Raw genomic sequence first — 15,806 nt, forward strand, 5'->3', positions numbered from 1 at the left:
GGGTTGCTATAAGGCTTCAAACTAAATGAATGTGTGGGAAGCATTAAAATGTTGATTTGATCAGCAGTTAAGTGTTATAAACATGATAAAAAGGGTTCTCTGGGACATTTCTCAAGGTAAGATCTGAGTTTCACTTAAGATTATCATCACTAGAGCTGTCATGTTTTAAATAGTTGCTTATTCTGTTACAACTGTGGCTTTGCTAGTTTTTTATTCATTTAATTCCAAGAAAAATGAAATAAGCACATCTTACATTAAATAAGTGCCTAGGGTATGCAGAGAATTAGCCTATATAAGTAAAAACACTTCGGGCCTATTTTTTAAAAGATATTTCATCAAACACAAGTGAACACAATTTCTTTAAACTTTGGTGAAACCTCTTATATTAAGGATGTCGAGTTCTCCTTTTTACACTCAAAACTGTGATACAATCAGAAAGTTGAGTACAGAAATATAATTGCAGAGAAATAAGAAGCTCCTAGGTGATGTTATTTTCTCTACAGTCTAGTGTGCTTATTATTACTGTGTTGAAAACCTTTGTTCTCAAACTAATAATGAATGTACAGATATGATAGTAACAGTTCTCTAAGAGGTAACCTTTAATGCAACCTTTTAGCCCCTTTAGAAGGGATGCACACAGTGATGTTTTTTTCCTAGGCTCAAAGCTGAGTACTCTATCATTTTAATAATCTTTTAGGTAATCCTATGACAATTCTACCAACAAGTTTCCTCAAACAATCCCCCACCTAGCCATCACCCCTATGTTCTACTTGTTTATATTCCCTTCACCCTTTCCTCTCTTATTATCACTGATATCTCTGCTTGTACTTGAAAGTAAAAAGCAATTCCAGATTGCAGCAAACTCAGTGGCCCTGCTCCATAGCTCCTGTAGAAGAGCGACAGAAGGGGAGAAAGGTGAAAGATGTAAAGGATCATCATAGGTTGAGATCAGGCACTACCAGAAGCCTCGCTTGTCTTTTTAAAATAGGCTCGGTGGACATGTTCCCAGCAGTAAGTCTTCACTGGCTTGGAAAACAGATGTACTATTTCACAAACACCACTGTGTTTGAGTTTCTAGAGGCTACCCAGGCCAAGAAGACATCCCTAAAAAAGAAAAAGATACACACAAACTTAGAATTATAGCCTAGGTATGTTTTTTTAAAACTCTGTCTTAAACAAATAGGTTGATAGATATCACCTAAATAAGAATATAAGGGCAATAGGCCTAGAAGTCAGAAGTATAGCCAATCCTAATTTAAAGGATTTGAGATAGGAAATACCAATGCCTTGTTTCGTGGATGTAGATCAGTCTCAGGAAAACTGGGGAAATGGGCAGATTCGGAACTTCTTCCCTTTGCCCCATACTTAGCATTTTATTGTGCTACTTACCACCTATCCATCCTCAAACTCTAATTCATTACCTAAGTGGTCTGGTTTGCACTGACGAGATAAACTATACTAATATTCAGTCACCAACAACTTGATGTGTCATAGTTTCAAAATGAACACGTAGAGTTAACGTGGTAACTGAAAAGTGTGACCTGCTAATCATGTCATCTTTGTCTGTACAGCAAATGTAAGCTCTTTTTAAGGAGGGACACTTTTCTAGTAGCTTCTGTGATCAGACATACATAGCAACCTACTCTACCTAAGGTAAGGTGATACTGATTATATGCTCAGATCCCATGTTATTCCAACAGTTGATTTAGCCATACATTAATTATAAGAAGGGAACTATAAGCTCACCTGCAGTGCTTCACCACGCACTCATTGCTGCAGTACTCATTGTCCCAGTCCTTACTCACAACGGGAGGGTTTTCACAGCCGGACCTCACACATCGAGGCTGGGGTGAAAGTGTCATGGGAGACCCACTCACCAATTCAACATCCATTTGAGAAGGAGACTCAACCTATGAGAGGAAGAGAGCATCAAAGACGGACTAGATTGCTACCTAGCCAGCCAGGCAGCTAGTCAAATTAACTCTGTGATCCAGTGGAGCAACACATGTTACAGTCCCTCACAGGTAGGGGTAAAGTTCCAAAGGAAGGTGAATTCTTGGTCTCACTCCAAATCCAGCTTTAGAATTTTGTCATCCAGACTGACATGATGCTTCCCATCAGGGGAATGCTGGTCATAATGCTAGTGTTTAATCTTAACCTATCACTAACTTTATTCTACACAGAGGAATAATATTCCTCTGAAAATATCAATTCAAAAGTAGGAGTAGAGGTTGGGGTCACCTCAACTAAGATCAGAGGGACTAAGAGAAGATAAACTTTCGAGATCCATAGTTCCTGATTTTGCAGGATGGGGTGGTTTTGTTGTTGTTGTTGTTTTTAATTGTTTCTCATGTTGCTGTATGGCAGAAACCAACACAGTATTGTAAAGCAGTTATCCTCCAATTAAAAAAAAAAATGGCCCACATCAAAAAAACATTGTTTCATTAGTTACAAAGCTAGGATCACAAATAGACCCAGATTTCAAGTTAAAGTAGGGTAAATTGGCATCTATCTCTTTGGAAAGACTCATTGATATGTACTAGCTGAATTTTTCTACCTATATCCCCTACCCATCCCATTACTTAAAACATAAGCCAAGCAGTCAACGTTTGGGAGAAGTGGAAGAATTTGTCTCTATAGCTTTGGATCCTGGTGTAGACACTTGAAAAGTAACTATGCTTAGGCTGTATCTTTACTTGAATTACAGTATTACTTCTGCTGAGTTAAGGAGTAATCTAGGGCAGAAGGGCCTCTTAATGTTGCTTCTCAAGAACACTACAGAGTATCTTGGCTGGGACAATTCAGTTGTAAGCAAATGTCCTCTATAGGATATTTTGTATTCCTCGTCAGGCATTAAATGCTACTAGCAACTCCTGCTTTTATTGTATCAACCAAAATGCTTTCACTGATCTAGAGCAAATACCTGAAAACAGAGTCTCACCTCAGGAACTACATCTGTGATCATTTCACAGATTGTCTCAGGAGTGGTCTCCTCCACTGTATGGGTCTCAGGGCTGTTGTTCACAGGCTGCTCTGGACTACTTTCTACAGGTGGTGGAACTAAGGTAGTCTGCATTTTCAGAGTGGGTGGAGGCACAATCTTGACCTGTAGTGGAGGTGGCTGTTGCTGTAGGTTGATTCGAAATTTCTGAGGTGGAGGCTGTTGCATGGCCTGGAGTGGGGGAGGCTGTTGGAGAATGGTTACTTGCTGCTGAGTGGGGGGTTGAGGCATCTGCTGTAGTGGAGGGGGCTGTAGTCGGGGTGGAGGTAGTTGCATAGAAGCTGCTGCTGCTGCTGCTGCCTGCAACACCGATCGAGTGACAATCTGGGCTTGTTGACTGGGCTGGATAGTAGCTGTACTGGTTTGGCCAAGTTGGAGACCCCGAGAGGTCACCACTGTGGCTGGGATAACAGTAACCATCCCGCCTTGAGACATAGTAATAGAAGAGGGCAACATCTGTTTGGTAATAATCAACTTGGTAATATTGGGCTGACCCCCAGCCCCAGAAGATGCCTGGTTTGCCACATAGGATGAAAGAGTGGAATTGACAACAATGGAAGGAGACAGGGCAGGGGGCTCTGTTGAGGCTGGTGCTGGAGATGCTGGGTCAGCAGCAGCCACAGGAGGTGGAGAAGGAGTCTGTGATGGTGGCGCTGGGTCCATGTCCACAGTTTCCACAGTGGCCTAAAAGAAGATGAAAAAAAAATCAGGACATTTATCCTCTTTCCCAGGGTATGTTCACCCTAATCACCTTCCAAGAAAAGAATACATTACAGGTGGTAGGTAAAGAAAGAAAGAAAAGAAAAATGGGCAGCCATGTGTGCTACTTGGCTAAAGTAAACAATGACAGTATCAAACTCAGAAAGACAGACTGTTCGGAGAGTTTTATGATGGAAACAAATGGGAAACCTGTTATATACTATTAAGCTTTAATACTACATAGTATTAATAGATTCCACAGATTTTTTTGGTGGTATTTACTTCTTATAAATGCTAATAAGCAGCTCAAAAACCTGTTTATTGGTTTAAATATACATCTATCCCAGTCCTCTTACCTGACACTCTTGATTATCTTTATAAGCAGCCAAAGCCTTCAGATACTCTTTCTTGGCAGCTTCAGTTTTCCTCTTATATACCTGCATGAAAGAAGCTGCTTTAAAAGTCCATATACTCATAGAAAAGACTAATAATCCTGTATTATTCATCAATGAAAGACAATTCATCTTAGTGTAAATATTGACAACCCTTCTTAGGTGAATACACTTCTGAAAACTAGTACTCAAGACAGCCTCATGGCAGACTTGTATATGAAAGTCAGCCAATCAACAGTAGGCTTGCAGAATAACTACACTTCTAAAGCTAATAGCAACTACTGCCCACACTTCTGTAACCAACACAAATCCTGACCCCCTAACTACATGATAAAATCAGTAGTCTGCTTAGTCTGGGATCATGTCTACCCAGTCAGTATATACTCTCCCTCTTAAGGAATGTGGTAAACTGTAATGATGGCCACAATTCTTCCTGTTCTGTGTACCTAGTCTTCCATTAACAAATGAAACCTATTTCCCCTTCCTTTGAATTTGGGCTAGCTCTCTGAGTTGCTTTAACCATTAGAATGTGGCTGAATTGACACAAAGAGAATTTGGGGGCACCTGTTTTTGTTCTCTTGGAACACTGCTCTAAGCCTGCCAGTGTAAAGAAGTCAGTCTAGCCTATTTGGAGGATGAGAGACCATGCGAAAGAGACCAAGGCGTTTAAGCCAACAGGTAGCACCAACTGCCAGACATGGCAGCAAGGTCATCTTGAACAGCCATATCAGGCTGTTGTTTGTGAGTACAACTCCAGGAATAAACCCAGGTAAGAACACCAAGAAAACCACCTAACCAATTTACAGAATCATAATAAGTAATAAATTACTTCTGTCTTAAGCTACTAAATTTCTGGTGGTTTAGTGAGCAACACATAACTGATATAAATTATCTAATAAATTCAGTTTTTGTTTTAAGATTAAGTAGCAAATAACACCTGTTGAGTCTAGGGTAATGATAATTACACTCATCTGTAATTTCAATTGTATATTTATGTAGTACCACAATTTTCATTTGTTTAATTCAGCTTAAATTTTGGGAGGTTAACTATAGTTCTCAAGTTTATATGAGGCCAATGAAAAACTCCAAACTTGGCTGTGGATTCAGTGTTTTTTATAATAATTTTTATGTAGGTATTTTGGATTCAGTGTATGGCTGCAATTTTTAAGACATATGATCTTGAATCCCATTAATAAAGAGCTGATATTAAACAACATCTGAGAAAGTTAAAGCTTAGGTTTAATCCCCTTGCCTTTTTTTTAAACCAATTTTTAAAGTTATTTCGCTGCACCAGGTTTTAGTTGCGGCATGTGGGGTCTAGTTCCCTGACCAGGGATTGAACCTGGCTCCACTGCATCTGAAGCGTGGCGTCTCAGCCACTGGACCAGCATGGAGGTCCCTATCCCCCTTCTTCTTAAGAACTTCTGTAACATTGTTCCTCATTATTTGCTCACCTGTTTTTGCTCTTCTCCAAGACTGTCCCACATAGAAGCCACAATTTTTGAAACCTCCCCAAAAGTGGCATTGGGATTCTGTCCCTTGATGGCAGCCTGTGTGTCACGAAAGAATAAAGCATATGCTGAAACTGGTTTTTGAGGTTCATTAGGATCTTTCTTTTTTCTCTTCTTTGGAGCCTTCTGCTTTTTCCCTGCTTCCACCACAACTGTTTTCTGGCTGGGAGGTTGCTGTGAGGAGAAAAGAGACAGAATTATGATGGAAGTATCACATCTGGAGAACTCACAGAAAAGGACTTTTAGATGGGGTAAACTAGTCATAGGAATGGAATTTTCAGAAATGCTAAATAAAAATAGAGGCAAGAGGATTAAGGCTTTAGTAAAGTATGTGAGAACAGATAAGTATGGGGATTGGAAAAAGCATTATAAACTAAATTAAGAGGCAGGACCCCATAACCAGGAAAGAGCAGAGAAATGGCAGGGCAGTAGGAGAGAAAACTTAGTAGGATCTGTATGTCAAAGGTTCTATCCCAGTGTAACATGGCAGATTTGATTTTGGCAGAGAATGCCTTACCCTCCGGAATTCCTCAACACCATCCTCATGAAGTGAACTTGTAGGTGAAGGGGTGGTTGAAAGACGATCCTCAGGTGACTGGGCAGGTGGCAGGATGGTGCCACCCCCTAAGCTCAGACCAAGTTGAGAACTCAGTTCTGACTGATCAATGGTGGTCAACTGGCTATGCCCCATCAAGCCAGATGTCATGTCTGTCATTGGTACATCAATTGTAACAGGTGGGTTGGCACTATACTGAGTTCCTATAGAATGATCCAAGTCCTGAGAGAAGCAGAAGGACAAATTAAACAGTAAATACAAAAAACACCACCTTTCCCTTCCCTGCACCTGAATTCAGGACAGTTTATAAACCCTCTGCTTACCCAGAATGCATCATCATTTAAACAAACATCAAATAATTTATCTACATATAAAACATACTAAGCTTTTTAATAAGTAGAGAAATTACAGGTTGAATACTAAGTCACTTATTTGTACTCAAAGGCCTATTCCAAAACAACTAAAAACAGCCAAAGAAGTCTTAATCTTGGACAAGTTCAGATCAAGTAAATCATTCAGTAATCTGGAGATAGTGATGACACACTGGGGAAAGAAAACCTTTCTCCCTGTACCCTCCTAAATAATGGCTGTTAAAGTTCAATGCACAGGCAAATCAGAGTAAAGCCAATGTGAGAAGAGATGTCTGGCATCAAGTGTAATGTGTGTCGATGTGCTGATGAGATGTGCTAGAAGCCCAATACACTGATTTATAACACACATTAATCCACTTAATCCACTCATGGTTCAGACAGGTTTTGAATACACCCCTCAACATACCAGCAATCACACTCATTTGAATCGTAGAATGTGAAAGCCATAATGTAATAGGGAAAAAACTTTTCTTTCAAAAATACAATAAATAATTTTCATTTCAGGGTTAACATTGGACATTTTACAATTTTAAAACATGTTTCAAATAAAATTGATTCAGATGATAAATCTCACTTATTCAAGGGAAGTGGGGTCTTTATTAGCGAGCCTTTAGTCAGAAGAATGAAAAATAAGTAATACCCAAGGGAATTAAGTAGGGCATACAGAGTCACTTGTATCTTCCCTAACACCATGCCCATGAAGTTGGGGAAGCCTGATAATGTCTTGCCCCTTACCATGGTCAAGCCCCCACTCAGGAGCCCCCCGCCCTGCTCCATCAAGCCATGGGTCATGCCCACAGGCATGTCCAACGTCTGGACCCCATACTGGGCTGAAAAGCTGCCATCCTGAGAGGAGGAAGGGTCTGCCAGGTCATCAAAGTGGCCAACCACATCCGAGACAGCCAATGAAGGATCGGAATCCAAGGAGATAGGTGGGATTTCAAATTCCTCATCACCCAGGCTTGGTGTGTGGAAAGTCTGTAGGGAGGGAAAAAAGGAAAAAGATTTAGTGGAAAGAGGAAGAATTGCATACTGCTAAGCGAAGAACGTGCCTGAGTACTAGACATTCTTAGTGTACTTCTTTTCAGCCTGGATCCCATTTTTGTTATCAATATCTTAGGACTTAATTTTAAAAATAAGAATCTTCTTCCTCATATCTTTGGCCATATGTCATGTACAAAGCTGCTAATATCAATCACAGTTTTCAATTCATTTATCTCTTTTCTACCTTTACCATCTTGGTTGTCCTAAATTATTTTGCCTGTTGGTCTAATGAATGATTCTTTCAGCACCATTAGTAAGGACCCAACCTTTAAAACCTGTTTTGTTATGATGCTTAAAATCTGTCTGAAGATTCTAGGATACAGCAATTATTTCATAATTACTACACCTGAACTATTAGACCACAGAAATTCACTGTCCACCACACAATTAGACTTTGTTGTTTTAGGATCCTGTGAAGCAGATCCTAAAAGGAACTGTCAGGGGGACCTCATGGACTTCTAAAATATATGCACTTGAGAGTTTCCTACCTCTTTTCCATTTCAGAAATCATGATTTGTACAAAATTCCCATATGTACAGGATTTTCAGAAAACCCAACAATGCCAGCCAAAATAAGGATAACAGTGAGGAGAAAAACCTTCATAAGAGATATAGCCAGAGGGCAAACTGGTTCTCTAACAGTTCCTGAACATATTCCTGTCTTGCTCTGAACAAGCCTTTCTGCAAAAGAGGAAGAAAAAGATTACTCCAGCTGGAAGACCCAATCGCTTCCTCCTAATCCAACTACAATAATAATATACTCTTTCTACTCAGTGGTAAAGAACCTGCCTGCTAATGCTGGAGACACAGGAGACTCAGGTTCGATTTCTGGGTTGGGAGGATCCCCCAGAGAAGAAAATGGCAACTCACTCCAGTGTTCTTGCCTGGGAAGTCCCACAGGCAGAGGAGCCTGCCGGGCTACAGTCCATGACTCACAAGTAGTCAGACAGAACTGAGTGACTGAGAGTGCAGGCATGCACTCTGAATGAGGCCACCATTCACAGAGGTAACAGATCAATGTCTGACTTAAAATACATTAAATGCTATGGTTTCTTTTGATACTAAAAAACTAAAAATGGCAACATCTGCAGCAACAGAGTATTAATAACAACAGCAAATAGAGCATTAAAATAAAAGCAAGAGACTTTCGTGTCACAGAGATCTGGGTTCAAGTCCCTTCTCTGCCACTTACTATATGACCTCAAATGGGTTTTCCTAATTTATAAAATCAGAGTTGTAATCTCCTTATATGGTTGTTAGGAGGACTAATGAGATTTACTACACAAAGGTTAGTCACATGGCCCTGATATATATAATTACTTAGTGAGAACATGAATATCCTAATTGTTAGCTTGTCACCTACCCCAGCCAATTATCACAGATTGTTGGAATTTCAGAAACTTTACATTTTATCAACCTGTCATATGACACAATAAATATTAACTGATTCATATGAAATTCAGTAGATACCCACAGGTATTTTTTTTCTTTTCCATAATTAAGTAAGGTAGCTCAAGCAGGATTTTAAAAAGGCAGACGAACCAGAGATCAAATTGCTAACATCCACTGGATCACAGAAAAAGCAAGAGAATTTTAGAAAAACATCTATTTCTGCTTCACTGACTATGGTAAAGCCTTTGACTGTGTGGATAACAACAAACTGTGGGAAATTCTGAAAAAGACACCACCAGACCACCTGACCTGCCTCCTGAGAAACCTGTACGCAGGTCAAGAAGCAACAGTTAAAACCAGACATGGAACAAAGAACTGGTTCCAAATTGGGAAAGGAGTATGTCAAGGCTGTATATTGTCATTCTGCTTATTTCACTTATATGCAGAGTATATCATGCAAAATGCCGGGCTGGATGAAGCATAAGCTGGAAACAAGATTGCCAAGAGAAATATCAATAACCTCAGATATGCAGAAGACACCACCCTTATGGCAGAAAGCGAAGAGGAACTAAAGAACCTCTCAATGAACATGAAAGAGGAGAGTGAAAAAGCTGGCTTAAAACTCAACATTCAAATAACAAAGATCATGGCATCTAGTCCCATCACTTCATGGCAAATGGATGGGGAAACAATGGAACAGTGACAGACTTTATTTTCTTGGGCTCCTGAATCACTGCAGATGGTGACTGCAGCTATGAAATTAAAAGACACTTGCTCCTTGCAAGAAAAGCTATGACCAACCTAGAAAGCATGTTAAAAAGTAGAGATGTTACTTTGCCGACAAAGGTCCATCTAGTCAAAGCTATGGTTTTTCCCGTAGTCATGTATGGATGTGAGAGTTGGACCATAAAGAAGGCTAAGCACCGATGAGTTGATGCTTTTGAACTATGGTGTTGGAGAAGACTCTTGAGAGTCCCTTGGACTCCTAGGAGATCAAACCAGTCAATTCTAAAGGAAATCAGTCCTGAATATTCATTGGAAGGACTGATGCTGAAGCTAAAGCTTCAAAACTTTGACCACCTGATGCGAAAAGCTGACTCACTGGGAAAGACCCTGATGGTGTGAAAGATTGAAGACAGGAGGAGAAGGGGATGACAGAGGATGAGACGGTTGAATGGCATCACTGACTCAATGGACATGAGTTAGAGCAAGCTCCAGGAGACGGTGAAGGAAAGGGAAGCCTGGCATGCTGCAGTCCACGGGGTCACAAAAAGTGGACACAACTGAGCAAGTGAACAATAACAACAACATTCTTTAAGAATTCCTCAAGGTTTTTCCAGACCTAGAAAGGATCTCACCAATATCACCATTTTTAATTTTGATAGAATATTTCCAGCTATTAAAACTAGGGAGAGAGTATGTCTGTGAAATTTCTCTGAAATCACACTGGGAAACAGAAAAAAGTTTCCTAGAAGACAAAAAGATACGTATATCGCTTCATTTCTATATTTTCCTCCTCCAAGAGCCTTACTATTTAGCATGGTAAACATTTGCGATAACACGAGGGAAGCATAAAGAGCACGGGAGCAGACAATTGAGGAAAAACTAAAACTCTCCCTAAGAACTGAACTTTCTTCAGTACACAAATCATACTTTTTCTTATTGTATGGAAGTTCTTAACTTCAGTCCATGACTCTGAGATTTCAGTTCAAGTTCATGTGAGCATTTTTCAGGAAAAAGAGTATAAAGACTTTTACCAAATTCTGATATAAACAAACAAAAGTTACAGTGACAGGAAGGATCCAGAGAAACATTTATTGTATTAGATCAACAGTTGTAAAACAGTGGTTTACAATTTTTTAAGAAGATACAGGTTGCTTTGGTAAAGCAAAAGATGACCATCCTTTTCTGCTTACCACAACAAATAAGTAAAGTAACTCTGCTGATATGAAAATGATACTATTTGTTAATGAGAACTGAAAAAAGAATAAAAATTCATACAAAAGACCAGTGTTCTACAAAGGACTAGCCCTCATAAACCATCTGGAGTATTCTCATGAACTACACTAAACACCAAGGAAGCAGAGATCTCACTGTATCGAATTAACAAGGCTTTCTTTCTATGTACCACCCACTGGAATATGGAAACAGCTTTGTTATTCTGCATCCATGGCTTTAATCGTGTTTTGTTTTTTGTTACTTTGTTTCTTCCTTTAAAAAGGAAGAGTAAAATAACTGCAATGATCAAGAATACAGAAGGGGAAACCACGTGTTAGAATAGAGATCTACTCTAAAGCTTTTACTACCACAAACTATTGGTAAGATTATTAGATAATGAACATCTAAAGTTCTTTTATTTCAGTGGATTCACTATATAACTAAATCATAAACTCTAGCTTGTCAAATATAAAACATAAAACTGTAGCAAATATTAAAGTCAAACTAAGTGACGTGGACACAGAAAGAGGAAACAGAAACATGATTTCCCTCCCTTCTCAACTCAACTTTCATTTCCTTCTGTTAAATTCCTGGGGCTTTATGAAGAAGAAAGCAGTTTGGGAATTATAGTTTATAAGCAAGGATTATAAAGGTTTAGCTATCTAGGGAACTAAAAAAATTTAAAATACCATTTTCCTACCTTTTCACATTCCTCCATACCAAAACACACAATCCAGTATTTAAGTAATTTCTTGTGTAGATCATTCATTTTAAGGAAAAGTTCTTTTAATCAAACACCGATTTATTCAACAATACATTGGTCCTATGGATTATTAAAATAGTTTAATTGTTCTTAAAAATTGACATAGTAATGAAAATTTAACTATTTAGTCTGAAATCATTAACTGGTTCTAATGATTACTTAGAAAATTAGGAAAATTAAGGACAGGTATCTTTACGACTGGGGCTTCTCAGATGGCGCTAGTAGTAAAGAACCTGCCTGCCAATGCAGGAGATGCAAGAGACACTAGTTTGATCCCTGGATCAGGAAGATCTCCTGGAGAAGGGAATGGCAACTTACTCCAGTATTCTTGCCTGGAGACTCCCATGGACAGAGGAGCCTGGTGGGCTACAGTCCATAGGGTCACAAAGAATCGCAAAGGACTGAAGCGACTTAACATGCAAGCGTGCATCTTTATGACTAATTTCCCCAGAGTGCTCAAACTACAATATCATTATTTAAGTGCCAACCTAAACAAGATAAACAGAAAGATTAAACTCCCTTCAGACTATAGAGCTCTCCTAGCTCAAGCAATGCTATTACAAATGCTAAGCCTGCCTCTCTGGACACTTAATCTTTAAAAATTATTATTTCTTATTTTATTGAGGTATATGTTATGTAGAGCACACAAATTTTAAGTATATGGCTCAATGAATTTTTACATACATTAACACCCAATTATCTACTACCCAGATAAAGATACAGAACATTTCCATCACTCTAAAAGATTTTCTCATGCTCCTTTCTAGTCAATACTCCCTCCCATCAGTACAATGGGTACCACTATTCTGATTTCTATCAGCATAGTTTAGTGCTGTCTATTCTTGATCTTAATTTAAAAAATGAACTCATATAGTGTCTACTCTTTTTTATTTGGCTTCTTTTATTCAGTAATATATTTTTGAGATCACTCAGGTTGCACTGGAGAAAGCAATGGCACCCCACTCCAGCACTCTTGCCTGGAAAATCCCATGGATGGAGGAGCCTGGTGGGCCACAGTCCATGGGGTCGCTAAGAGTCGAACAGGACTGAATGACTTCACTTTCATGCATTGGAGAAGGAAATGGAAACCCACTCCAGTGTTCTTGCCTGGAGAATCCCAGGGACAGGGGAGCCTCGTGGGCTGCCGTCTATGGGGTCGCACAGAGTTGGACACGACTGAAGCAACTTAGCAGCAGCAGGTTGCATTTATTAGTAGTTCATTATTTTTTTATTGCTGTGTAGTATTCCTTTTAACAAACCTATCAGTTTATAGACATTTGTTTCCACTGTTTAGCTATATAAATCAAGTTTCTGTGGACATACATGTTTTTGATTAGTATATGCACTCATTTCTATTATGTATATACCAAGGAGTGGAATTACCAGGTCACAGGATAACTATATTTCATGTGTAGTAGATACTGCTAGTTTTCCAAAGAGGCTGAATCAATTTACACTCTCACCAGCAATGATTAAGAGTTATCTACATGCTTGCCAACTCCTGGAATGATCAGTCTTTTAAATTTCACCATTATGATGGGTATAAAATGGTACCTCATTGTTAATTGGCATTTCCCTGATAAGTGATGATGATACTTTTTCATATGCCTAGTGACAATTTGGATACCTTCTCTTCTGATGTGCAAGTTTAAATCTTTTGTCCATTTAAAAACTGGATTCTTTATTTCACTCTGCAGAAGTACCTGAATATACTCTGAATCTGAGCCAGATATATGTAATAAAATATCTTCTCCCAGTCTGTGAAGTGCCTATTTAATTTCTTAATGATGTCTACTGATGAAAAGTTCTTAAATTTTGGAAATTCCCTGTTGGTCTAGTGGTCAGGACTTGGCACTCTCAACTGTTTGGGCCTGGGTTCAGTCCCTGGTTGGGGAACTACAACCTGGAGAGCTGCACAGCATGGCAAAAAAAACAAAAACAAAAACAAAACACTTTATTTCAAAGAAGTCCAATTTTTTCAACTTTTTTATGATAAGTATTTTTGTGGACTTTTATTTTCCTTGCAAGAAACTCTAAACATTATCCTTCTTCTAAAGAAAAAAATTTTAATCACCTTCATCTTGTTTTAAGATATACTTGGGGTGGCACACAGTAAGACCAGAAACAACAAAAACCACAAACCAATTGAAATAAAGGAAAACAAACACACAAGAGGAACAAAGGTGAAGAAGTTGTAATGGATAAGGAGAAATGGTAACGATGACAGGGCCCTAGGCTAAAGGAATTCACTGAAATTCAGATATGAACTTCTTGGCAAAAGAGTTTATAAAATTTTTTTTTCTTAAAGTAATAAAAGCAAACACAAAGGATAGACTCAAACCTGGAAAGTTCTTGATGAGGCCAATGTGAAATTTATGACACTCTAAATCAAGAAATTTAAATTGTGGAGACTTGATTCAGAAGAAATTGGTAATGATGTGCTTTCATGTGGATGAGACCAATGTGAAATCGACAACACTCCAAATAATGAAATGAAACCATGAAGATATCACTCAGAAGAAACTAACAATGAGATTGCAAAGCATCAAACAGATTTTGGTTTTATATTATTCCTAAATTTACTGCTCATTTGATTCACACTGTACTTAGGAGTGTAAAAATAAACAGTAATCACAATAAAGTTAAAAAAAAAACTAATAACATACCCCTCCCCCACCCCGGCCTTGCCCATCTAATTCTCATACATGAAAGCATTAAGGTTTGTTACTGGATAAGTTCATGAATGCGTGCCAAGTCGCTTCAGTCGAGTCCAACTCTTTGCGACCCTATGGATAAATTCATTTAACAGCAATTGAGAATTCTTGATACAAAAAAAGTGATCAAATGGTTTACGCCAAGTTTGAAAACAATTTAAAATTCTCAAAAGACAGTCGAAAGTTCAAAATTTCAGTTTCAGTTTCTCAAAGACTGAATTTATTTTTGTTCCTTTTCTTCTGCCTTGTCTAAACAAATCATACATATTTACGACAACATTTCAATTAAATCTTTTCCACGAACACTAAAGGACCTTACCACGATCATTACTTCTACTTCACAACATCGTAAGAAACTATTGTTACAATCATTTGACAGCTAGGGAAACTGACACATAAGGGTGAAGTAACCTACCCAAACTCTGAGGCACTGGCAAACAGAAACGCGTGCTCTACTCAATTCCATGTTTTCTCGCAAGTATTTCCTTTCATTCTCTCACTAGCACAACAAGCTAACACTCTGTAAGTAAACATAACCATTAACTTTCTAAAAATCGCTAGGTAGGAGGATTTAATGAAACACAGACCCCTTCAATAGAGTACGGTTTAAGAATGAACACATTCCACAGTTGACATGTTAGGTAAACTCCTGCCCTTTCCCAAATTTCTTTGGCTGAAACATTCTCTCCTTACTGCGATCTCCCATTATTGCACTTGTTTCTCCTCCACGAAAGGAGACAATTTCACTCTGTACTCCAATACAGAATCGCTCTAAAATAGGTTCGCTTTTTCCAGAGTCCTGCTTTTCTGATGACAGCAGTTTTCCTGGCCTTCCGCGTAGTCCTCATAGGCTCTGAAGGCAGCTGCCACTTTTCTCCAAACATCAATAGCAGCCTCCGGTTCCCAACCCCCCGGCCCTGGCATCCGCGCTCTCCTCCCCATCACCCTATCCCACCGCTGCCTCCCACCCTCTCCACGCAGCGTCGGCAACTCATGCTCACCTCGGCCCCTGACAGGAAGGGGTGCGAGGGCCCTGTGATCGTCAGGTAATTGTCATTTCCTCCGGGAAACTGGAAACCAAAAGAAAGCCGCGGGGTTAAGTTAGGGGAAGCAGGGAGTTAGATCGGAGCGACGGATTCTGACCCATACATTATGACAACACCCCCCAAACCCCGCTCTCTCTCCCCTTCCGTCTGCCGCCGCTCCGCCCGGCTTCCCGCTTCTGCTTCAACCCCGTCAGCCGCGCTCTCAACGCTCAGGAGCCTACCTCCATCTTCACACAACGGCTATCACGGTCTCAGTGAACTCATCACTCCCACCGCCCCCCCCACACAGGACACGGAACTGCCGTCACTTCCCAACGTCGTGCGTCGCTCTCCGCTGATTGGAAGGAGCGCCTTGGGGCTGTTGCGAGTCAGGCCCGGGA

General features: G+C 39.6%; 1 protein-coding gene across 1 annotated transcript; it reads right to left on the minus strand.

Moving 5' to 3' along the window:
- Nucleotides 1-194: 194 nt before the first annotated feature.
- TOX4 (TOX high mobility group box family member 4) lies at nt 195-15,779 on the minus strand. Its single transcript, XM_019968393.2, has 9 exons — nt 15,648-15,779; nt 15,382-15,450; nt 7,266-7,508; nt 6,121-6,381; nt 5,547-5,777; nt 4,057-4,137; nt 2,942-3,685; nt 1,747-1,910; nt 195-1,104 (listed from the first exon to the last, which is right to left on the minus strand). Exons 1-9 carry the CDS (start codon nt 15,651-15,653, stop codon nt 1,044-1,046), a joined length of 1,860 nt encoding a protein of 619 aa, XP_019823952.1. The 5' UTR covers nt 15,654-15,779; the 3' UTR covers nt 195-1,043.
- Between the last annotated feature and the right edge of the window lie 27 nt (nt 15,780-15,806).

Source organism: Bos indicus, chromosome 10 (genome assembly GCF_029378745.1).
Source record: "Bos indicus isolate NIAB-ARS_2022 breed Sahiwal x Tharparkar chromosome 10, NIAB-ARS_B.indTharparkar_mat_pri_1.0, whole genome shotgun sequence".
Taxonomy (NCBI): domain Eukaryota; kingdom Metazoa; phylum Chordata; class Mammalia; order Artiodactyla; family Bovidae; genus Bos; species Bos indicus.